The sequence below is a fragment of the Armigeres subalbatus genome, chromosome 2 (genome assembly GCF_024139115.2).
Source record: "Armigeres subalbatus isolate Guangzhou_Male chromosome 2, GZ_Asu_2, whole genome shotgun sequence".
Lineage (NCBI taxonomy): Eukaryota > Metazoa > Arthropoda > Insecta > Diptera > Culicidae > Armigeres > Armigeres subalbatus.
Window position 1 is genome coordinate 236,951,622 of NC_085140.1, and position 26,299 is coordinate 236,977,920.

Here is a 26,299-nt window from a genome sequence, read left to right on the forward strand (position 1 = left end):
ATTTGCGGGTATATGAATGAATTGCAGCAATCAGTAAAAAAATCGAATTTTTTGCCTTTTTCGTACACCAAAGTGTAACGGCTATACATTCACTTCCAAGACGATTTTGTGATAGTAGGTCCGGAGACCTATACACGCAAGAAAATTGACCCCTTAAATGTATGTGCAACGTCTCTCATTCATTTTATATGTTCCTCATACCTAGCATTCTTGTGACACATACTTTGTATATGTTGTGACCTTGAAAAGAATGTCTCACTGAATGAGCCACTGAATTCACCGACCAACAGATCTGTTGTCACCAAGTCAAAAAATTGCGGATAAAGATTTTAGCTGCGGTTGCTAACATTTTCCATTAGCTGAAAAATGCGCGAGTTGGTGCTATATTCTGAACCCAAAGTTAAAGTTGGTAAGTAAATTAAATATTATCATTGAGCAAGGTCCGTAAAGACCTGATTAAAATGAATCATTGAGTGTCCTTCAGGCATTCACCGACTAACTCGGCGACAATGAAATATGCTCATCAAGTCGATGATCACAAGCTGGGAAAAAATGGCGTTCCGCGAAAAATGTAATTCCTGAGGCTGAAGCAACCAAATTGAGTGCGTTGAAGATATAGGCTAACTGGAGACCCTGTTCCGTGGCTAATTCGTTCCTTTGCTTGAATTGGTAAGTATTTCATGTATAAAATAATATAAAAAAGTGTTGAAATCGAACATTATAATTATAGGTGCTGCGTGTAATCCAAGAAAGTCCATCGGATTCATCATCTGAACCTCCTACTTTAGCGAAGAAAACGTACTTCACACACTTTAGTTCCCGATCTTGGTGTTCTACTTCAGCAGCAATGCATCCGTGTGAGATGAATAATATCAATACCGGCCGTACTTCACATCATCAAGAATCGGAGTCCAGCAGCAGCAAGCTCGACGGAAAGTCAAACATAGACAGAACATCACAGAGAACATGCGGGAAATGGACAATTCAACGAACAACTACCAAGTATTTTCTTTTTTATGAAGACAATATCAGCATCCAACGCTTCGCAAAAGTACTCGCTGCTTCAGCCATCGAACAATTCGCTGCTGCCGCTATTATGAATCGATAACAGTTTTTATGTAAAATCATATCAGCAATAAAATTTTCCAACGTAATAAGCGATTTGTGGTTTGATTTAGAAATTGGAAATTCAAGAATAATTAATAACAAACGCAAAAATCCAGCAAATGGAAATCATTTTTCCTACGCATGTATTCCATAAACTGACCTTTTTTAAAGTATGTGTCAACTTTATGGATTTCATTTTGATAAACTATGTATTTGATAGAAACACTTTTTGGTGATAATTCATTGGCTCTACACATACCCTTCATGAGTACAACCCCATTGCAAAAATCCATGTGGGTTGGCACATGAATCGAATGGTCTTTTTTTCTTGAGTGATAGTGTTTTATACCAATCGACTCAGCTCGACGAATTGAGATGATGTCTGTCTGTGTGTATGTGTGTGCGTGTGTGTATGTATGTGCGCAAAATAAAACTCACTCATCTTTTAGGCACTTATCTTGATCCAATTTGTTTGTAATAAGTTGCATTCGACGGGGAATCCTGTCCCATTGTTTCCTATTGGAAATTGGCCAGATCGGACGATGGGATCAAAAGTTATGTCCAAAATACGATTTATATACAAAAAAACATGCTAAGAAGTTCTCACTCATTTTTTTTTTTAGTATATCTAATGTACGAGAAAGACACTAACAACGCTAGGTGGATCAATCAGGTTTTTTTTTTTCAAGTTGGGACTCTTAGCAAAAAAAGCAAAGTGTTGCCAATAACTCCGGAACGCAATTATTGATCAAACTCTTTTTTCAATAGCAAACAATAGAACTGGATTCTGCGTCTAATGTAACTTGTTGCAAGCAAATTGGATGATGCTAAGTGTGTCTCACACTCACATACATACATATACGCACATACAGACATTAGCTCAATTTGTCGAGCTGGGACGATTGGTATATAACACTATGGGTCTCCAAGTCTTCTATCAAAAGTTCGGTTTTGGACCGGTCCTACACTCACAAAAAACTCCGCATTATATTCATGAGTTCACACATGGATTTTTGCAATGGGGGTAGCGAAATGGATATCATATTTTCGACACATATATTTCATGCGCCCACATGCATTGCATGAGTGTGCACACATACTATCCATGTGGGTCATAGTATTCATGTGTGAATTTGTATGCAAATAAGTAAGTGCCGACGCATGATATCCATATTTCAAAATACATGGATTTTTGCCATAAAGTATGTGTCGATTTTCCTGAGTGTATAACCTTTTTTCCGTATACGAGAATACAAGAAATGCAAAAACAAATGAGCAAGAAAATAGCACTTTATGGAGATAGATTCCATTGATTCCATCAGATTATTTTACAATAATTTTGATGCATTGAAGCAAATTTCCAGATTTCCGATTGTGATTTTATTTTTTGAGTGTGATTCTACAGCCTTATACAAACACTTCCAACGTGTATGAGGAAGACAAAAAACAGAGAAAATATTTTCTTTTGGCATATATTAATGAAAAGAATCAATCCCTAACATTTTTTGCTAAAAACCCTAACATGAATCAATTGCTGAAGTGTCAGATATGTTTTTCACTGTGCAAACACATTATTTACCGTATTGTGCATTTAGAAAGCCATTTCTTCCCGGACCGATACTTTCGTATCAATACAGACTACTGGATAAAAGGTTCGTTTACGCAAGTCTCTATTTATAGATCCACGAATAATGCATAGCCTGTACTACCTACATGTCGGCTCAACGGCGACATCGCCGCGACAAGCTGAGTAATGTGCAATAAATTACCGCCGCGCAGCCGACTTCCAAAGAGAGTATAAACGACACCGAGCGGTGAAGCTATTTTTCCTTTTAGAGGTGAAAAGTTTCGTGTTTTATCTCTTCCCGGCATGAATCGATTGGGAGTCTCGGAGTCTGTGGGTGGAATGACTTTTGTTAGCGAGATGCGATGTGCGAGCGCGCGCTTGGTTGAGTATTTCGCGAGATCGGTTGATGAACCTGTTGACTATTTGATCGAGAATCACGCGACTGAGCATGGAGAGAATACGGAGGGTTCATTTTCGCGACGTTTTACGCGGCGCCGGTGCCGCTTCGGACCTAAGTGGACAGTTTTCAGTTCGATTTGAGTCACCGGCAGAATCGGTCGACGCTAGTGCGCTGGCGCTGATCAAAACTTGTAAAGCAGTCACTCCATGCCTTAAAACGAAAGAAGAGCTTAATCGCTGTCACCACACGCAAAGTACGTAGGTGTCGAACGTTCCCACTCATTCGATCAAGCAGTCTCTCGCGCGGATCTGTTCTCGGGTTGGGTCCGTCCGTAGATTGAAAAGACCTTCGCGCGACAGTCACCGAGTTCGCGGGTTGATATTTAATTGAATGAATTTCGAAAACTCCGCTTAGTTGAGTCGTACTCGTGGAACAGTGAACAAGTGATCTCTCTCCGGACTTGCCGTGACGGTTCGCGCAGCTAGTGTAGTGTACCTATAAATTACCTTCTACTAAGAAGATTGAGGAAAAAGTGATACTTTTGTGGCGTTTTTGTGGAGCAACTGAAACGAATTACCTCATCATAGCAATCTGAGAGAAGTTGCGGGTGAAAAAGCAAATAACAGCGGAGGCGGAGAATTTTCTGAATAGATTAGCAAGTGCCTACTTGATGCGGATGCATGGCATGTGATGCAAAGTGCTGAGCTATAAGTGTTTAAATTAATTGAATACATCTGAGAAAAATTTACATAAGTGATTACAAATCGATTAAAACGATTGGGGTAAAAGTGTTTACAAGATGGGAATTAAAAAGCGTGATGAACGGGATAAGTTGAAGAGTCAGAGTTTGATTGACTCTGAAAAAATGGTTCACTCTGTAGCTGGTGGAACGGAGCTCAGTACAACTGGTACGGATGTACATCAGCAAGGTTCTTCCACGACATATACTAGCAGCAGCACTAGCAGTAGCAGTAAAACGCAAAAAGCGTCGTCCAGTTCAACTAGTAAAAATGTGATTGAACATGTGGCAGTTAGTGGTGCACACGATATGTCGCAAAAAATGGGTGAATCAAAGACCAGCATGGGCGGGGGCACAAGTGTAAAAGAATCGCAACAGGGTCACAAGTTCAGTGAATCGAAAAGTCAGATTGGGTCGAAACAAATCGATAATATAATTCAAGAAATAAAGTATATAGCCAGTGACACGGTTGACTCAACAAAACGTATTTCAACCGTTCAAAAAGTCAGTGATAGTTCCAAAAGTGACAAAGAACTACGCGAAGCTTTGACCAATTTCGACGAAGTAGCGAAAGCAACAATATCAGACATTCAAGGTTCGACGAAAAGCCATATCAGTGGGAACGTATCGAGTGTATCAAAAAGCATGTCCAGTAGCAAAATGGTGCAAAGTGGCAGCTCCAGTTCCACAGTTAATAACAGTGCCATAAAAACGCATCAGTCTTCGATGAGCAGTAGTGAAAAAATGATAAGTGATCAAAGTTCTTCTAGCGCGCAGCAAACGAGTAGTTCGTTAATGAAATCAAGCAACATGACATCATCGAAAACACAATCGTCATCCACGTCGAATACGATCCTGGATTCTTCAACATTCCATTCGGACAGTGCCGATATAAAAATGTTAAAGTCAGATTCCAATGCAAAAGACACAAAGCTGACAATCGGGAGTCAGTTAAGGGACTTGGGAGGAGATCATTCCATTTTACAACAATCTAGCACTTATCACGTTGATGGTTCAGGCGGAAAGCACTATGCCGACAGTCAGAGCTACTCTATGGCGGAGAAAAATGCTCCAACAACAGAGATCATCTATGATTCTGCCGGTAATAAAATCACCAACACGAAGTCATCGTCAAAGTCTGCCCAAGGATTTTCGTCGTCAACATTCCAAACTAGTGGTGGTACATATATTGGACCCTCCGGTGAAAACGTGATTCAAAGCAGCTCTAGCACTCATGATTCTAAACATGCCACGTCCAGCTCATCTACGTACATGTCTACATCCGCATCAGACCAGAAGATCTCATCGAGTTCCAATAAATCTACCAGTGCTCATCAAAACACAAACTTAAAGAGTTCTGTAATAGATTCCACGTCTCTAGAAAATTATAAAATCCAAGACTCAAGTCAGCAAGTAGACAATAACATGTTAACTAGAGACGTCTCCGCGCATACAATCAGCAGTTTGTCTTCAGCGCATGACTCTTTGGGAAATACGATTCAAAGCACGCAATTAGCCACAGAATCATCTCAAGACACTTCCTCACACCTGAATCAGCATGCTGAAAGCACTAAAACGTACGAAAGTTCTTCCCATTTTGAGAAAATGGACGAGAAAAGTAGCTCCCGCAAGAAGGTCACCGATTTCTACGAGCAGCGCGAATCTAACTCCTCCATCCTGAAGCGCAAGACCTACGACGAGAAGGTGAGACGCCTTAATCTGATCGACCAGAAAATTGTCCCCAAGGATGTGATTATCCAGGATATTCAGGATGACGTAACAAATGTCACGCGAACATCTTTCGAAGCGAAACTGTTTAATCCGAAAACGAAACGTTGGGAGCTGGTTGACCAGAAAACCATCCTCGAAAAGGACATCACTGTTTCTATTCCCGAGGAAATCGTTCACGAACTTGAGGTGGAACGCCCCGAACTGGCGAACATTACAACAACGATCCAATTAACCAAGGTATGTGCTATAATGTTGATTTTTAGTTCCATTCATAGTTTCTAACAATAACATTCTAATGTGCAGGTTTATGATGCGAAAACTAAGCAATGGACGACAGTAGATCAGAAAAAGCACACAGATGTGCTGGAAAAAATAAGTTACCTTGAAGAAAGCAGGGGTCGCACCGAATTGAATGAGTCGGAGCGAGTAAAGAACCTACAGTCTATAGACACAGTTGTAAGTACTTCACGCTAGGCCAATGAGAAGACGTGAGCCATGTCTGAACTTCATTGCATTAATTTCAGGATAAAGTCATCATCAAAGATAGAAGTGATCTTAATAAGCTGAATCGCCAATCCGAGAAAGTTGTCAAGGAGCAATGCATCTGTGAGATCTGTACCTGTGGGTGAGTATTTATGACCGACGAACGACCACGCAAATGAATTCACCGAGAAACGTACCTCAATGAATAACATCCACGCTCTGACTCGACGACGCCAACGAGTGCCGAAGCCTCGGGCACCAAAGCGAAACCTGTTTTGCCAGTCAACTACAGCGCACAGTATAACACTCCCATAAATGGTCAATTGAGATCGCCTCTGTACATCGACGGGGGTAGACTCGGAAGAACTAGACCGCTGGGGGCGCTGTAAGCGTTGGTGAGCTGTGAGTTTGCGTGATTTGCATGACGTTGGTGATGTTCCATTTTGGTCATGTTCGGTATGATCATTGGTGGACCGTTGCAAACTGGGTGTTGATCAGACAAACTGTGGCGTTGGCGGTTTATAGATACCGAGTCTACTTGTGTTGTTAATTTACATTTTCAGTGCGATCGGCTGCATGACATCATCGTCGTCATCATCGCAGATCGTTTACAGGCCATGTCGTCATCATTTAGGTTTTCTGTTTTGTTTACTCATTCTTCGTTTTTTTTGCACTCGGCCGTATCCTATGTGGTCGAGCCGGCTGCAACTGAACCGGTGGAATAAGGCTGGTTTAATACGTGCAGTGGAAACATAATGATGTAATGAAGGTTGTTTGCTACAATTTGGGACCTCATATAAATATTATACTGCGTAAACTGGGGCTAGTTTATCCTCCGATGGAATTCGTAGTATGTCTGGTAATGATTTTATAAATGTTATCTTTCTTAGTTATATTAAGATACATATTAATTGCCCTGTAATGTATTTTGGTTTTTATCACCAAGTTCTAGGAACGCTTTAAAATTGGTCAATAATCGTGGTTTCGAAAGTACCATGGCAACATTGAATATATTCAAAATGTTGCACGTGTTATCTTCAAAGCTAAGGCTACGATTGTTTCCAAGGTACGATTTTCTAGCACTTTTAGCACTTGCACTGTATGCTAAAGGGTGGCTGGGTTTAACTTTTATTTATTATCATAAATGGCGTAATCCGAATAGGCTATAATAGCTATGATAAATAATAACTTGATGCCAATCCCCTTACATTATTTTTTTCCATTTTAACACAATATTATTATGATAAATGGCATAGTCGGAATAGGCTGTAAACAAATACCGTGTAAACTTATATTTCGGACGCATTCAAACTTCGGACACCAGAATTTATATGGGAGTATTTTTGAAATATTTCTCTAGAAATGTGCCATTGAGCTCATTCAAAATACAGCATGTTTAAATTCAATATTAATACACTTCAACCATAGTTATTTTATTTAAATGTCGTACATGACAGATTATGGAGGAAAATAAAAACTTTATCTCCCGGATTTATTTTAATTTGCTGTCCGAAGTTCTAGTTTAAAATGTCCCAAAAAATGAATCAGTGCGTGCAAGTGTCCGAAGTTAGATTTCAACAGGAATCTCAAGTTTCCAATGATAGTAAATGTTCTAGACTGAGAGGACTGAATATTAAACAGACATTCATATGATGTGACCCTTACGTTTTGGATTTGATTGTGTTCAAAAGGAATTAGTTAATAGTTTGTGTGATTAGCCCGTGTCAATCTCACAAATCCATTAAGCGTCCGAAATATGAATTTGCACGGTATGAATCGGCAGTGACCTGTCAAGGCCTTGACTAAGACACTGCAATTCTGTTTAGACAGATTAGCTAAATAGTTTGCTACTACCGGAGATGGTTCTCGGATATACAATTTTGTTTGTCGACATGAATCCAAACTACTCCAATACCGTTTGTGCTGAGTGGAAGCCCAAGAGCTAATCAAACGCTCATATTGGAATAGCTGGCTCAGGATATTTGTTTCCACTTTAACACAATATTTAGTAATATGATAAATTGTGTAATCTGAATGGTCCAATGCACCGAATGAACACAATGACGTTTGAGACGGGCGCTGTTTACTAAAAATGAACACTTGCATGAACTCGATGAATGAAAAAGTATTCATTCTTAGTAAACAGCGCCCGTCTCAAACGTCAATGATGAACTCGGTGCATTGGACCATAGGCTGTAACCAAATATTCTATATTAACAATATAGTCCACTTTTGCTAAAAACAGGCGATCATGACTAAAGCACTACAACGGATGGCGGTCGAACTATTTTAACACAGCAACGCGTGGCACATCGTTGCCTTCATATCGGCGCGTTGAAGCGCACCGTATCTTCCATTTCAACGCTTCTTTTTTTTTATTACCAGACTAAGGCCGGAGTGGCCTCTGCAGTATAACGGGCTTGGTAGTCATGTGCCTACTGCTTCTGCCTCATACGCAGAAGGTCGTGGCTTCAACCCCAGGTCCGTTCCATTCTCCTACTTTGTATCTTTCTCTTTATTTCTCATGTTCTAGCAATCGCTAGAACTGGAAATGGACTTCCATACCGTTTCCATTACAATTCCTATACCTTAAAACTTGAGTATTCTAACAGTAATCTGCTAGAATTGAACTATAGAGCTAGTTTCATCCAATTAGAAATTCCATCAGTTGCTTTCTTCTATCTATCACATTGGTAGCTTGTTAACCAAGACGGACCTCTGCCTCTCAAACCTAACCCAAAAATTACAACAAATTCCGCTTGAACTCGTGGCAGGTGCGGAGGTATATGCGGCTTAGAGTGAGCGAGTGATTGTATTCTCATTTCCTTCCCCTTCCCTACATTGACTTGCATTCTGACGTGGCAGGCGCCAGTATGACCTAACAAATGAGATCACCAGCACTTGTACATTGAAGATGTGTGCTAGTCCCAAGCAAACATCTGTTGGTTCCCTGTGCAAGAACAGCTGATCTGGTCATAATGGAGTAGCAACTACGGACAGTCAATCAAGCTCAAGCTCAAAGCTCAGACTAAGGCCGGAGTGGCCTCTGCAGTACACAAAAGTCTTCGCCTCCTTGTTTTCGTAGGATCGTTGTCGAGAACCATTTTCACCGGATTACTGTCCGATATTCTGACTACGTACCCGGCCAACCGCAGTCTTCCGATTTACTTTAAAATTAAAATCTTTGCTAAAACTAATGTTGTACAACTTTGACTCCACCCGACCCAGGAAATTTCCTGGGGGCGGAGTCAAAGTAGTACAACATGTCGGAGCGTGTATGGGGCCCCTAAGGTCCAGAAACACAATTTTAGTACTATGTCTGAAACTCGATTTGTGCAATTTCACTGCATGTAAAAGATTTAGTTCGAAAAATGTATTGGAGGGTAACCACTTTCTTCGGTGAGGTTTGACCCTACAAAACCAGTACGCTAGACACTAGACAGGTATTAGAACGCCGGCTCCAGGGCACGTTCACCCAATTTGGGAGATTTGTGCCATCGCCTTCGCATCCTTTCTCATCACGCACCTGACGGAAAAGGAAGTGAACAAAAAGGAAAGGATTGAATTTGGTTTGGTTTGGATAGGATTTGGATTGGATGTGGATGGGGTTTTGAATTGGATTTGGATTAGATTTCGATTAGTTTTTGATTGGATTTGGATTAGGTTTGGATTGGATTTGCATCGAATTTAGATTGGATTGGATTTGGATTGGATTTGGATTGAATTTGAATTGGATTTGGATTGTATTTGAATTGGATTTGGATTGATTTTTGATTGCATTGAGATTGGAGTCGATTTGAATTTGATTTGTATTGAATTTGGATTGGTTGGACTTCGACTGGATTTAGATTGAATTTGAATTGGATTGTATATGAATTTGGTCTGGGATTGGATTTGAATTGGATTTGCATTTGCATTAGATTTGGATTAGATTTAAATTGGATTTGGATCAGATTTGGATTGGATTTGGATCAGATTTGGATTGGATTTTGATTGGATTCGGATTGTTTTTTTAATGGATTTGAACTGCATTGACATTGGAGTCGATTTCGATTGGATTTGAGTTTGATTTGTATTGAATTTGGATTGGATTGGATTAAATTTGGTTTGGTTTGAATATGATTTGGATCAGGGGCCCTCCTTAGCCGTGCGGTAAGACGTGCAGCTACAAAGCAAAACCATGCTGAGGGTGGTTGGGTTCGATTCCTGGTGCCGGTCTACGCAATTTTCGGATTGGAAATTGTCTCGACTTCCCTGGGCATAAAAGTATTATCGTGCTAGCCTCATGATATACGAATGCAAAAATGGTAACCTGGCTTAGAAACCTCGCAGTTAATAACTGTAGAAGTGCTTAATGAACAAGCTTCGAGGCGGCTCTGACCCAGTGTGGGATGTAATGCCAATAAGAAGAAGAAGAAGAAGAAGAATGATTTGGATTGGATGTTGATTGGATTTGGATTGAATTTGGATTGGATTTGGATTGGATTTGTATTGTATTTGTATTGGATTTGGATTTCCTTTTGATTGGATTTAGATTGGTTGGACTTGGACTTAATTTTAGATTGATTTAGATTTGATTTAGATTGGATTACCAGGGCAGCAGGGACTATGTCCAAGGGCTTGACGATCCCTCCCCAGGCCATCTGCGAGTTGTGGGGCTTGCCTAGGATGTGGTGGGGTTTGACAGTGGGCCCTGTTAAACCTCTATAAAAAGCTGCATGTATCCGCAAGTAGGCCCCACCAAAGCGACCGTGTGCCGCTCAAAGCGCACAAGCCCAAGTCCTGGTGTTAGGTGGGACGCTAAACAGCCCTGACACGACGGCCCTCCGACGAGACAGGAGGTTTGCGCAGGCCCAATAAGCCGCCTAGAAAACCAATCATTACGAACAATATAAGAGATAATGCGACTCGATATAATCGGCAAAGACCTAGGCGACGAATACAGGATCACGATTGGAAGCTTGGAACATGGAATTGCAAGTCGCTAGGTTTCGCAGGTTGCGACAGGATGATCTACGATGAATTACATCCCGCAACTTCGACGTCGTGGCGCTGCAGGAGATTTGCTGGACTGGACAGAAAGTGTGGAGAAGCGGGCATCCAGCGGCTACCTTCACCAAAGCTGTGGCACCACCAACGAGCTGGGAACCGGCTTCATAGTGCTGGGTAAGATGCGCCAACGCGTGATTGGGTGGCAGCCAATCAACGCAAGGATGTGCAAGCTGAGGATTAAAGGCCGTTTCTTCAACTATAGCATCATCAACGTGCACTGCCCACGAAGGGAGACCCGACGACGAGAAAGAAGCGTTCTACGCACAGCTGGAGCAGACATACGATGGATGCCCACTGCGGGACGTTAAAATCGTCATCGGTGACATGAACGCACAGGTAGGAAGGGAGGAAATGTATAGACCGGTCATCGGACCGGATAGTCTGCACACCGTATCGAATGAAAACGGCCAACGATGCATAAACTTCGCAGCCTCCCGCGGAATGGTAGTCCGAAGCACCTTTTTTCCCGCAAAAATATCCACAAGGCCACATGGAAATCACCTAACCAAGAAACGGAAAACCAAATCGACCACGTTCTAATCGACGGTAAATTCTTCTCCGACATCACGAACGTCCGCACTTACCGCAGTGCGAATATTGAATCCGACCACTACCTCGTTGCAGTATGCCTGCGCTCAAAAACGGTGTACAACACGCGTCGAAGTCGGACGCCGCGGCTTAATATCGGGCGGCTACGAGACGGTAGACTAGCCCAAGAATACGCGCAGCAGCTGGAAGTGGCACTCCCAACGGAAGAGCAGCTAGGCGCAGCGTCTCTTGAAGATGGCTGGAGAGATATTCGATCCGCCATTGGTAGCACCGCAACCGCTGCACTTGGCACGGTGCCCCGGATCAGAGAAACGACTGGTATGACGGCGAATGTGAGCAGTTAGTGGAAGAGAAGAATGCAGCATGGGCGAGATTGCTGCAACACCGCACGAGGGCGAACGAGGCACGATATAAACAGGCGCGGAACAGACAAAACTCGATTTTCCGGAGGAAAAAGCGCCAGCAGGAAGATCGAGACCGTGAAGAAACGGAGCAACTGTACCGCGCTAATAACACACGAAAGTTCTATGAGAAGTTAAACCGTTCACGTAAGGGCCACGTGCCACAGCCTGATATGTGTAAGGACATAAACGGGAACCTTCTTACGAACGAGCGTGAGGTGATCCAAAGGTGGCGGCAGCACTACGAAGAACACCTGAATGGCGATGTGGCAGACGAAGATGGCGGTATGGTGATGGACCTGGGAGAACGCGCGCAGGACATAATTTTCCCGGCTCCGGATCTCCAGGAAATCCAGGAGGAGATTGGCCGGCTGAAGAACAACAAAGCCCCTGGGGTTGACCAACTACCAGGAGAGCTATTTAAACACGGTGGTGAGGCACTGGCTAGAGCGCTGCACTGGGTCATTACCAAGATTTGGGAGGAGGAAGTTTTGCCGCAGGAGTGGATGGAAGGTGTCGTGTGTCCCATCTACAAAAGGGCGATAAGCTGGATTGTAGCAACTACCGCGCAATCACATTGCTGAACGCCGCCTACAAGGTACTCTCCCAAATTTTATGCCGTCGACTAGCACCAACTGCAAGGGAGTTCGTGGGGCAGTACCAGGCGGGGTTTTATGGGCGAACGCTCCACCACGGACCAGGTGTTCGCCATTCGCCAAGTACTGCAGAAATGCCGCGAATACAACGTGCCCACACATCATCTATTCATCGACTTCAAAGCCGCATATGATACAATCGATCGGGACCAGCTATGGCAGCTAATGCACGAACACGGTTTTCCGGATAAACTGATACGGTTGATCAAGGCGACGATGGATCGGGTGATGTGCGTAGTTCGAGTTTCAGGGGCATTCTCGAGTCCCTTCGAAACCCGCAGAGGGTTACGGCAAGGTGATGGTCTTTCGTGTTTGCTATTCAACATCGCTTTGGAAGGTAATACGAAGAGCAGGGATTAACACGAGTGGTACAATTTTCAATAAGTCCGTCCAGCTATTTGGTTTCGCCGACGACATAGATATTATGGCACGTAACTTTGAGAAGATGGAGGAAGCCTACATCAGACTGAAGAGGGAAGCTAAGCGGATCGGACTAGTCATCAACACGTCGAAGACGAAGTACATGATAGTCAGATGCTCAAGAGAAGTCAATCTGAGCCACCCACCGCGAATTTGCATCGGTGGTGACGAAATCGAGGTAGAAGAATTTGTGTACTTGGGCTCACTGGTGACTGCCGAAAATGACACCAGCAGAGAAATTCGGAGACGCATAGTGGCTGGAAATCGTACGTACTTTGGACTCCGCAAGACGCTCCGATCGAATAGAGTTCGCCGCCGTACCAAACTGACAATCTACAAAACGCTCATTAGACCGGTAGTCCTCTACGGACACGAGACCTGGACGATGCTCGTGGAGGACCAACGCGCACTTGGAGTTTTCGAAAGGAAAGTGATGCGTACCATCTATGGTGGGGTGCAGATGGCGGACGGTACGTGGAGGAGGCGAATGAACCACGAATTGCATCAGCTGTTGGGAGAACCATCCATCGTTCACACCGTGAAAATCGGACGACTGCGATGGGCCGGGCACGTAGCCAGAATGTCGGACAGTAACCCGGTGAAAATGGTTCTCGACAACGATCCGACGGGCACAAGAAGGCGAGGTGCGCAGCGGGCAAGGTGGATCGATCAGGTGGAAGATGACTTGCGGACCCTCCGTAGACTGCGTGGTTGGCGACGTGTAGCCAGCCATGGACCGAGCCGAATGGAGAAGACTCTTATATACCGCACAGGCCACTTCGGCCTTAGTCTGAATAAATAATAATAATAATTAGATTGGATTTAGATTGAATTTGAATTGTATTTGGATTTGGATTGGATTGAATTTGGTTTGGTTTTGATGGGATTTGGATTGGATGTGGATTTGAATTTATATTGGATTTGAATTGGATTTGGATTTGATTTGGATTGGACTCAGATTGATTTTTGTTTGGATTGCATTGAGATTGGAGTAGATTTGAATTGGATTTGAATTTGATTTGTACTGAATTTGGATTTTATTTGGATTGGTTGGACTTCGTTTGGATTTATATTGAATTTGGATTACAATTGGATTTAATTTGGATTGGTTTGGGTAGGATTTTGATTGGATATGGATTGGATTTGGATTTGGATTGAGTTTGAATTGGCTTTGGATTAAATTTGAATTGCATTTGGAGAAGATTTGGATTGGTTTGACTTGGACTGGATTTAGATTGAATTTGGATTGAATTTGGTTTGGTTTTGATAGGATTTGGATGGGATTTAAATTTTATTTGGATTGGATTTGAATTAGATTTGGATTGGATTTGGATTTGATTTGGATTTGATTTGAATTGAATTTGGATTGGATTTGAATTGCATTGAGATTGGAGTCGATTTGGATTGGATTTGAATTTCATTTGGACTGTACTTAGATTTGTACTTAACTTTGGACTTGGACTGTATTTTGATTAAATTTGGATTGGATTAAATGGGGTTGGAATGGATTTGGATTAGGATTGGTTTAGATTGGATTTGGATTGTATTCGGATTGGATTTTAATAGGATTTGGATTCAATTTGAATTGTATTTGAATTGGATTTGTATTGGATTTGAATTTGATTTAATTTAATAATTTTGTTAAAAAAACTCTGGTTTTAATGAAACCGAAACCATCAAGCCCAGAAATTCCTTCATTTTTGTTATCCTTAACCTTAATCCTAGATTAAACTGCGGACATTGGAAATGTGTTGCGAGAGTATGTTGAAATACATGTATTCATCTGCTTGTCATGTATTTGTGTTTTCATCATGTTTCATGCCAGAAACTTGAACTAATTTATCATCCAATTCTGGCTGAAGTTAGAGAATTTGTCAGGAATAGGCAAAGATATGGCTATTTCCGAGAAAACTGCTCCAGGAGTATTATGATAGGGGAAGGTGGTCGGTTGTCGGCACCATTTTGTTTTTGGTCCGCAACTTCTGCCCAATTGCACAATTAATTATTATTTATTATTTTTTGGTTATTAAATTTCTAACTTGAAACACATGAGTTTTTAGAGGATTAAATACAGCTGATCGATAGACAGAGGGGTGGAGTCAGCGCACTTTAACTAGACTAAAAGCATCAATGTATGCAGCGTTGAAAATAAGCATCCAATCATTGTAATTATGAATGCTGACGTTATAATATCAGATAGTAGGCAGAGTTCTAAAGCTGTATGCTAAATAATAAGTAATTACCTACAATAAGATTTACAATTGGACTTCCTCGTTGATGCATTTTGCAGCATTCAGCAAGGAAAATTAAATCTATCTAGTCACACACTTTGATAATTTTATAGTTTGGTGTGTACAATAAGAGTCGCTTATTCAACTAATGTTTGCTTTTTTGCATTTCCAGTCGTCACAATTGCTTCAACTGCGGTAGTGGAACAACTCAGAAAACGTCGTCATCAAAGCTTGCTACTGTTAGTACTACAGAAAACTTCTATCAGCAAGGTAGTTCTCTAATATTCATGTAATTTAAATTTGTGTTTCAAGTACCATTTTTTCCAGAATCCTCTCAAGTTAATGAAGAGCACGTTCGTTCGACGTCGGACTTGGACAAAAAGAAGACGCCGAGGATTATCTAAGTCGCGTGGAGTCTTCATCCATTGAGCGAAGCAGCACTGAACAGAACGTCTCCAACCGGAGACTCACGTGGACCAAAGAAGATTTTGAAAATGTTGACATTGCAAGACTGAAACAATCCAGCGTTGTAATTGAAAGACAACAGCCCATCCGTCATGAAGATAACTTGAAACCGGAAGGTGATTTTGTGAGACCAGAGAAAACGTCTTTCCAACCGGCAGAGAGACCTAAACAAATTCGTCCAGAGGATAATTTACGAACCGAGGGAATATTTGAAACTCCTGAAAAGCCAAAATATCAGCCTGGTGAAAGACAAAAGCCAATCCGCCATGATGACAACCTTCGACCGGAAGGAGATTTTGAGCGCCCTGAGAAGAGTCCATTTAGGCCAGCCGAACGCCCGAAACAGATTCGACCAGAGGACAATCTGAGACCAGAAGGAGCATTCGAGTCTCCCGACAAGCCCAAATATCAGCCAGGCGAGAGACAAAAACCAATTCGACATGATGACAATCTCCGACCTGAAGGAGATTTCGAGCGTCCTGAGAAAAGTCCATTTAGACCAGCTGAGCGTCCGAAGCAGATCCGACCAGAAGACAATCTGAGACCAGAAGGCGCCTTTGAGTCTCCTGACAAGCCAAAATACCAACCCGGTGAGAGACAAAAGCCAATTCGACATGATGACAATCTCAGACCGGAAGGAGATTTCGAGCGTCCTGAGAAGAGTCCATTCAGACCAGCTGAGCGTCCGAAGCAGATACGCCCAGAAGATAATCTGAGACCAGAAGGTGCCTTCGAGTCTCCCGACAAACCAAAATATCAACCTGGTGAGAGACAAAAGCCAATTCGACATGATGACAATCTCAGACCGGAAGGAGATTTCGAACGTCCTGAGAAGAGTCCATTTAGACCAGCTGAGCGTCCGAAGCAGATTCGACCAGAGGACAATCTGAGACCAGAAGGCGCATTTGAGTCTCCTGACAAGCCAAAATACCAGCCCGGTGAGAGGCAGAAGCCCATCCGTCATGATGATAACCTCAGACCGGAAGGAGATTTCGAACGTCCTGAGAAGAGTCCATTTAGACCAGCTGAGCGTCCGAAGCAGATACGTCCAGAAGACAATCTGAGACCAGAAGGCGCTTTTGAGTCACCGGAAAAGCCAAAATATCAACCGGGCGAGAGGCAAAAACCAATTAGACATGATGACAATCTCAACCCGGAAGGACATTTTGAGCGTCCTGAAAAGAGTCCATTTAGACCAGCTGAGCGTCCGAAGCAGATCCGACCTGAGGACAACCTGAGACCAGAAGGAGCATTTGAGTCTCCTGACAAGCCAAAATATCAGCCCGGTGAGAGGCAGAAGCCCATCCGTCATGATGATAACCTCAGACCGGAAGGAGATTTCGAGCGTCCTGAGAAGAGTCCATTTAGACCAGCTGAGCGTCCGAAGCAGATACGTCCAGAAGACAATCTGAGACCAGAAGGCGCTTTTGAGTCACCGGAAAAGCCAAAATATCAACCGGGCGAGAGGCAAAAACCAATTAGACATGATGACAATCTCAGACCGGAAGGAGATTTCGAGCGTCCTGAAAAGAGTCCATTTAGACCAGCTGAGCGTCCGAAGCAGATCCGACCAGAGGACAATCTGAGACCAGAAGGAGCATTTGAGTCTCCTGACAAGCCAAAATACCAGCCCGGTGAGAGGCAGAAGCCCATCCGTCATGATGATAACCTAAGACCGGAAGGAGATTTCGAGCGTCCTGAGAAGAGTCCATTTAGACCAGCTGAGCGTCCGAAGCAGATCCGACCAGAGGACAATCTGAGACCAGAAGGCGCCTTCGAGTCTCCTGACAAGCCAAAATATCAACCCGGTGAGAGACAAAAGCCAATTAGACATGATGACAATCTCAAACCGGAAGGAGATTTCGAGCGTCCTGAGAAGAGTCCATTTAGACCAGCTGAGCGTCCGAAGCAGATCCGACCAGAGGACAATCTACGACCAGAAGGCGCTTTTGAGTCGCCCGAAAAGCCAAAATATCAACCGGGCGAGAGGCAAAAACCAATTAGACATGATGACAATCTCAAACCGGAAGGAGATTTCGAGCGTCCCGAAAAGAGTCCATTTAGACCAGCTGAGCGTCCGAAGCAGTTCCGACCAGAGGACAATCTGAGACCAGAAGGCGCATTTGAGTCTCCTGACAAGCCAAAATACCAACCCGGTGAGAGGCAGAAGCCCATCCGTCATGATGATAACCTCAGACCGGAAGGAGATTTCGAACGTCCTGAGAAGAGTCCATTTAGACCAGCTGAGCGTCCGAAGCAGATCCGACCAGAGGACAATCTGAGACCAGAAGGCGCATTTGAATCTCCCGAAAAGCCAAAATACCAACCCGGTGAGAGACAAAAGCCCATCCGTCATGATGATAACCTCAGACCGGAAGGAGATTTCGAGCGTCCTGAGAAGAGTCCATTTAGACCAGCTGAGCGTCCGAAGCAGATCCGACCTGAGGACAATCTGAGACCAGAAGGCGCATTTGAATCGCCCGAAAAGCCAAAATATCAACCAGGTGAGAGACAAAAGCCAATTAGACATGATGACAATCTCAGACCGGAAGGAGATTTCGAGCGTCCTGAGAAGAGTCCATTTAGACCAGCTGAGCGTCCGAAACAGATTCGACCAGAGGACAATCTGAGACCAGAAGGCGCATTTGAATCGCCCGAAAAGCCAAAATACCAACCCGGTGAGAGACAGAAGCCCATCCGTCATGATGATAACCTCAGACCGGAAGGAGATTTCGAACGTCCTGAGAAGAGTCCATTTAGACCAGCTGAGCGTCCGAAACAGATTCGACCAGAGGACAATCTGAGACCTGAGGGGGATTTTGAACGCCCTCAACCATCAGTTTACCATCAAGCAGAGCGATCGCAAGTTATTCGACGTGAAGATAATCTTTTCCTTGAAGGGTCGTTCGAGAGAACCGAAAAAACTATTTATGTATCTGGTGAACGTTCAAAACCTATTAGACATGACGACAACTTGAGACCGGAAGGCGACTTCGAACGTCCAGAGAAGGCTCCATTCCGACCAGCTGAACGTCCAAAACAGATCAGACCAGAAGACAATCTTAGACCAGAAGGAGCATTCGAATCTCCCGAGAAGCCGAAATACCAACCAGGGGAGAGACAAAAGCCTATACGTCACGATGATAATCTCAAGCCGGAAGGCGACTTTGAACGTCCTGAGAAGGCTCCATTCCGACCAGCTGAGCGTCCGAAACAGGTCAGACCAGAGGACAATCTTAGACCAGAAGGAGCGTTCGAATCTCCCGAGAAGCCGAAATACCAACCAGGGGAGAGACAGAAACCTATCCGTCACGATGATAATCTCAGACCGGAAGGCGACTTTGAACGTCCTGAGAAGGCTCCATTTCGACCAGCTGAACGTCCAAAACAGATCAGACCAGAAGACAATCTTAGGCCAGAAGGAGCATTCGAATCTCCTGAGAAGCCGAAATACCAACCAGGGGAGAGACAAAAGCCTATACGTCACGATGATAATCTCAAACCGGAAGGCGACTTTGAACGTCCTGAGAAGGCTCCATTCCGACCAGCTGAGCGTCCGAAACAGGTCAGATCAGAGGACAATCTTAGACCTGAGGGAGATTTTGAACGCCCTCAACCATCAGTTTACCATCAAGCAGAGCGATCAAGTTATCCGGCGCGAAGATAATCTATTCCTTGAAGGATCATTTGAGCGAACTGAAAAAACCGTTTATGTGGCTGGTGAGCGTTCGAAACCTATTAAACACGACGACAACCTAAGACCGGAAGGCGACTTTGAACGTCCAGAGAAGGCTCCATTCCGTCCAGCTGAACGTCCAAAGCAGGTCAGACCAGAGGATAATTTGAGAACAGAAGGAGCATTTGAATCTCCCGAGAAGCCGAAATATCAACCAGGAGAGACAGAAGCCTATACGTCACGATGACAATCTCAAACCAGAAGGCGAATTTGAACGCCCTGAGAAGGCTCCATTCCGACCAGCTGAACGTCCGAAACAGGTTAGACCGGAGGACAATCTTCGACCAGAAGGTACATTTGAATCTCCTGAGAAGCCGAAATATCAACCAGAGAGAGACAGAAACCTATCCGTCATGATGATAACCTTAAGCCAGAAGGAGACTTTGAACGCCCTGAGAAAGCTCCATTCCGACCTGCAGAGCGTCCAAAACAGGTGCGTCCTGAGGACAATCTCAGACCTGAGGGAGATTTTGAACGTCCTAAGCCATCAGTTTATCATCAAGCAGAACGATCACAAGTAATCCGTCACGAAGATAACTTATTCCTTGAAGGAACCTTTGAAAGAACCGAAAAACTATTTATGTGGCTGGTGAACGTTCTAAACCAATTAAACACGACGACAACTTGAGACCTGAAGGCGGCTTTGAGCGTCCTGAAAAGGCTCCATTCCGACCTGCTGAGCGGCCAAAACAGATTCGTCCAGAGGACAATCTTAAACCTGAAGGAACTTTCGAAACGCCTGAGAAACCGAAATACCAACCAGGCGAGAGACAGAAACCTATCCGTCACGACGACAATCTCAAACCGGAAGGAGACTTCGAAAGACCGGAGAAGTCACCATTCCGACCAGCTGAGCGTCCAAAACAAGTTCGTCCAGAAGACAACCTCAGACCAGAAGGAGCATTTGAATCACCTGAGAAGCCAAAATATCAACCAGGGAAAGACAAAAACCCATACGCCCCGATGACAATCTTAGAACGGAAGGAGATTTTGAGCGTCCAGTGAAGGTTCCATTTAAGCCAGCTGAACGCCCGAAACAGATTAGACCAGAGGACAATCTTAGACCAGAAGGCGCTTTGAGTCTCCCTGAAAGGCCAAAAATACGAACCAGGTGAAAGGCAGAAGCCGATACGTCATGATGACAATCTCAAACCAGAAGGAGATTTTGAAAGACCCGAGAAGTCACCATTCCGACCAGCTGAGCGACCAAAACAGGTTCGTCCAGAGGACAATCTTAAACCAGAAGGAGCTTTCGAAACACCCGAGAAGCCCAAATACCAACCAGGTGAGAGACAGAAACCTATCCGTCATGATGATAACCTAAGAACGGAAGGAGATTTCGAACGTCCTGAGAAGGTTCCATTTAGACCAGCTGAGCGCCCGAAACAGATTCGACCAGAGGACAATCTCAAACCTGAAGGAGCATTCGAGTCACCTGAAAAACCAAAATACCAACCAGGTGAAAGACAGAAGCCTATTCGTCACGACGATAATCTCAAAACAGAGGGAGATTTCGAACGGCCTGAAAAGGCTCCATTCCGTCCAGCAGAGCGTCCAAAACAAGTTCGTCCGGAAGACAATCTAAGACCCGAAGGAGCATTTGAGTCACCAGAAAAATCAAAATATCAACCTGGTGAGAGACAAAAACCCATCCGCCACGATGACAATCTTAGAACGGAAGGAGATTTCGAGCGCCCTGAGAAGGTTCCATTTAGACCAGCTGAGCGTCCGAAGCAGATTCGACCAGAGGACAATCTCAAACCTGAAGGAGCATTCGAGTCGCCTGAAAAACCAAAATATCAGCCAGGTGAAAGGCAGAAGCCCATTCGTCACGACGATAATCTCAGAACAGAGGGTGATTTCGAACGGCCTGAAAAGGCTCCGTTCCGTCCAGCAGAGCGTCCAAAACAAGTTCGTCCAGAGGACAATCTCAAACCGGAAGGAGGCTTTGAACGTCCTGAAAAAGCTCCATTTAGACCAGCTGAGCGACCAAAACAGATTCGACCAGAAGATAATCTGAGACCAGAAGGAGCATTCGAGTCACATGACAAACCAAAATATCAACCAGGAGAGATACAGAAGCCCATTCGCCATGATGACAATCTCAGACCTGAAGGAGATTTTGAGAGACCTGAGAAGGCTCCATTCCGACCCTGCTGAGCGGCCTAAACAGGTTCGCCCAGAAGATAATCTCAAACCGGAAGGCGAATTCGAGAGACCACAACATGTAACAATCGGCAAGGTTGAAAGATCTCAAATAGTTAAACATGAAGATAATTTGCATATGGAAGGGTTTTCGAGAGAACTGAAAAGTCTGTTTACATTGCTGGTGAACGTCCGAAACCGATTAAACCGGACGATAATCTCAGACCAGAAGGTGATTTTACCACTCCTGAGAAAACTGAATATCGACCAGCTGAGAGACCAAAACAGGTTAAACCGGAAGATAATTTGAAACCTGAAGGGTCTTTTGAACGCCCTGCAAAACCCGGTTTCCAGCCTGCTGAAAGGCCGAAGCAAGTACGTCCATTAGATAACTTGCGACCTGAGGGTGAATTTGAACGTCCCCAGCCTGTACATCTGGGTAAGGTAGAGCGATCGCAAATTGTTCGCCATGAAGATAACTTACATCTAGAAGGAACATTTGATCGCACGGAAAAAACAGTTTATATAGCTGGTGAGCGACCAAAACCTATAAAGCCTGAAGACAACCTTAAACCGGAAGGAGAATTTACCACTCCTCAAAAGACTCAGTTCCGCCCTGCAGAACGGCCTAAGCAAGTAATTCCTAAAGATAATCTGAAACCGGAAGGTTCATTTGAATCTCCTGAGAAGCCGAAATTCCAGCCTGGAGAGCGTCAAAAACCAATTCGTCACGGCGATAATCTAAAACCAGAAGGAGCATTCGAACGTCCTGAGAAGGCACCATACCAGCCAGCTGAGCGTCCAAAACAAATTCGCCCAGAAGACAATCTGAAGCCCGAAGGTACATTCGAATCTCCCGAGAAACCGGTGTATCAGCCAGGTGAGAGACAAAAGCCCATTCGCCATGGTGATAACCTGAAGCCTGAAGGCAATTTCGAGCGTCCTGAAAAATCTGCATTCCGACCTGCAGAACGTCCGATACAAGTGCGCCCAGAAGACAACTTGAGACCAGAGGGGTCATTTGAAACACCGGAAAAGCCAAAGTATCAACCAGGAGAGAGACAGAAACCTATTCGCCATGGAGATAACCTTCGCACCGAAGGAGAGTTTGAACGTCCTGAAAATTACAATTCAAGCCCGCCGACCGCCCTAAACAGGTTCGACCTGAAGATAATTTGAAACCGGAAGGTACCTTCCAAGTACCTGATAAGCCGAAATATCAACCGGGAGAAAGACAAAACCGATACGCCATGGAGACAACCTTAAACCAGAAGGTGAGTTTGAAAGGCCTATGGAAAAACCGGGCTATCAACCAGCTGAGAGGCCAAAACAAGTGAAAACCTCAAGACAATCTTTATATAGAAGGCGAGTTCCATTCATTGAAGCAGTACAAAGAACAGAAACAGCGTAAAGAAGCGGAGATTAAAGAGGTTCATGAGAATGGTATTTTGGATGGTGCTGTAATGGTAACCACTCAAACGGTGACAACGATTCTCAAAGGCGACAAGCCGAAACCTACAGGTAAAACAATAACTACATCTGAAACAAAAGACAATACTAGTCTGTCGCTTGCATCCGAACGGCACCAGAAACAAATCACTTCTTCAACTTCGCACATCCACCAAGCTGATGTGAATCAGCAGCATCTGGCTCAGAACATTATCGATTCGAGAACAATTCAGAATGTTGACGGACAGACTATATCTAAAGATACTCAAGAACGCATTCATTCTGGAACAGTTGAAAAGACTTCGATGAGAGGAACTTCGTCAGCGCATACTCAATCAATGAAAAATATAATTCAGGGTACGAACATTCAGGAACAACATGCAACGCACAAAACATCAAAATCGTCTACAGGTCAGCATATTATTCATACATCGGACACAACGTTTGGAGTTCCTCTTGGACATGGCCCTCATGATGTAAATATTACGTCTGAAACGATCAAAAGCACTAGGCAAGGAACTGACAATCACCATAATAATGTATCCTCGCAACATCTTACCAGTGGAAAAACGTCTACATCAACTGCTTATTCATCGTCGACCACATCCCAGAAGGTTATTCATTCTGGCGAACTCCATGAACACCACGGACATCATCAACTTCATACATCGAAAAATGTTGTGCCGCAATCGGATGTACAGCAGAAGATATCGTCACAACAACATATATCTGGCAAGACATCAGACCATAAAACGTCGTCTACCATTCAGAATATTGTCTTCTCATCGGACGATTCACATGGTACACCTGCAGGACGTGCTACATCGCACGAGCATTATTCAGGATCGAGCGCTTCTTCAGCAAGTCAGCGTGTAATTATCGATGGAAATGTCGTCACGGACAAAACAGTCGCCCATCAGTCAGGACTCGAGAAGGTTGTTGAGGATGGAGTGGTTAAGGTTGATAAATCGTTCAATGAGAAACGATCGTCTGGATTCGATGGAAAAGTGTCATTGCAAGGCTACGACTCCACGAAAACCATCACCGGAAAAGAACGTTCGAAGAACAATATAATACATGGATCGAGTGCTCAGCAGGACCAGTACAGGAATGGTGTTGATAAAGGTGGAAGAACAGTAGTTGATGATGGTACCACTCAGGTGCAAGTAAAGAAACTGGTGGGAGGAAAATGGGTCACTAGAACCATAACTGAGAAGGTCTCCAATACACACGATGTTCAATCAGATAAACGTAGTGCTGTTTCCAAGCAGGTCATCAAATCTTCCTCTAATAGTAATATAAGTCAGCATTCCAGTAGCAGCCAAAGTACGAAGCTCGTAGGTGGTAAACTGGTATATGTTAAGGATTCTTCTGATAGCACAGATAATTCGCATAAGACGGGTCGAAACCAACAACGTGGTAGTTCCAGTATTCATCTCGGAGAGGAAAATTCGAGCATTTCCAAGCATTCAACAACGTCCAAGATTATAGGGGGAAAATTGGTTCATGTGACAAGTAATGAGGGTAAGGGCAGCAATATAGCCTCAACAGTCAATGGGGCACATAGCAAGTCTGTAGATAATATAACACATTCCGGATCAACATCTGTGACGAAATCATCGAAGACAGAAAGTAGTGAAACGAAGCGAACAGACTCGAAGCAAATCTCCCAGATTATGTCTCATGACTCCGCCACTCATGGTGACGAGAAGCTCTACAATCGAAAGAGTACGTTTTCATCGGAAAATGCCGGTAATTCTATATTATGTCGACAACAGCAATCCAATGTTCACCCATCGAACGCTAGTAGTATGAGCGTTTCAGGGTCCATCCAGCGGAAGAGCATCTCTAACCTGAACGACAGTGCCATGTATTCTACAACGAATCGAACCAGCTACAGTTCATTGCACCGTCGCGAAAAAGAGTCTGCAGACTCTCGAATGCAGAACTATTTGAAAACCATAGAATCTGGAACGATCAACTCTCGCGCAAAACTGCAACCCTGTCCTCCGCCTACGTTGAACACGTCGACCAATGTCACCACTAGCAGCAGCACCATCGGACAGCATTCAGGCAACATGCAACAAACTAAAGTTTTGCGTGACTACCATGCTGCGTTGAACACGACGAAGAGCTCCACGAAGTCCAATGCATCCAGCATTTCGTTCGGAGATGATAACAAATTCCACGGAACAAGTTCGTACAAGATGCAGTATGTTCAACAGAACGACGGCCGATGCCCCGCCCATGCCATTAATGATAATCATAAGATTTCGAAAGTAACTAAGCAGCATACATACTACATGCACGATAGAAGATGATTCCGTTATTATTTCGACAATCCTGACGAATTGCCTAACGCATTAATAGCTGCTTGTTGATGCTTACTTTATATTGATAAAGTGAATAAATATGACAAAATATTCTGTGCTTGATGGATACTTTTTTATTTGTTAAACTAATATATGTTATACAAATTTTATGGCTTCGCTTTTGAAATAAAATAAATATACGAATGAAACTTCCGTTGTGTTTTTATTCGAGATACATATCCAAATGGATTTCAATTACAAATTCCTAAAATTCATTGAAGGTTCGCTTTATTAAGCCTTATGTCTGTTTGGAAACACGTCCGTACGCCACTAAAATCTCCTTAGATAAAGTCGGACCGAGATCTTACTTTAGGTTCCGTAGGTTCCTGTTTCGTAATGAAATGCAGCAGTAGTAGTAAAATTCTTCTTTATTTAATCATTTTTTTTTGTTCTACAATTATTTTTTACATATACAGTGATCGGTCGGCTTGGCCCTCCAATTCTGATTAGTTTTTTTTTATATATTGTTATATTGAGTTTTAAAATATAATATTTCATGACGGCCTTTAGGAGGCGTTATGAAATTAAAAAAATTTAATTAAAAAAATGATAGATTGGAACTGGCGCCCTAATTGGAGCCTGATCCAAATGCAAGCAACGGACCCTAAACTTTTCTTTACACTCATCAAAGCGTTCATGTGAGATTTTTATCCCAGCCAGACGGTGGACCTCGGATGCTCTTGTCCTGGGAGGGGTGTTGAGGATCATCCTCAGGAATTTGTTTTGGACTCGTTGAAGTTTGAGGTGGTGGGTTTTAGCGCAGCTCTCCCAGACCGGGATATCGTATTCGATCATA

General features: G+C 43.6%; 1 protein-coding gene and 1 long non-coding RNA gene across 2 annotated transcripts; both read left to right on the plus strand.

Annotated features, from left to right (window-relative positions):
- The first annotated feature begins 308 nt into the window (after positions 1-308).
- Positions 309-1,141, plus strand: LOC134216053 (uncharacterized). The gene is made up of 3 exons (XR_009980457.1): positions 309-409; positions 485-669; positions 731-1,141. It is a non-coding gene; the product is annotated as an uncharacterized LOC134216053 (long non-coding RNA).
- A 2,201-nt stretch (positions 1,142-3,342) lies between these two features.
- Positions 3,343-25,652, plus strand: LOC134211949 (titin-like). Its single transcript, XM_062689361.1, is given in 18 exon segments — positions 3,343-5,781; positions 5,848-6,000; positions 6,069-6,169; positions 15,509-15,606; positions 15,664-15,685; positions 15,687-15,714; positions 15,716-19,449; positions 19,451-19,700; positions 19,702-19,864; positions 19,867-20,112; positions 20,115-20,474; positions 20,477-20,631; positions 20,633-21,688; positions 21,690-21,764; positions 21,851-22,811; positions 22,814-22,932; positions 22,935-23,024; positions 23,026-25,652. Coding segments are annotated over 18 exon segments (11,946 nt in total). The 5' UTR covers positions 3,343-3,873; the 3' UTR covers positions 25,453-25,652.
- Positions 25,653-26,299: the final 647 nt, after the last annotated feature.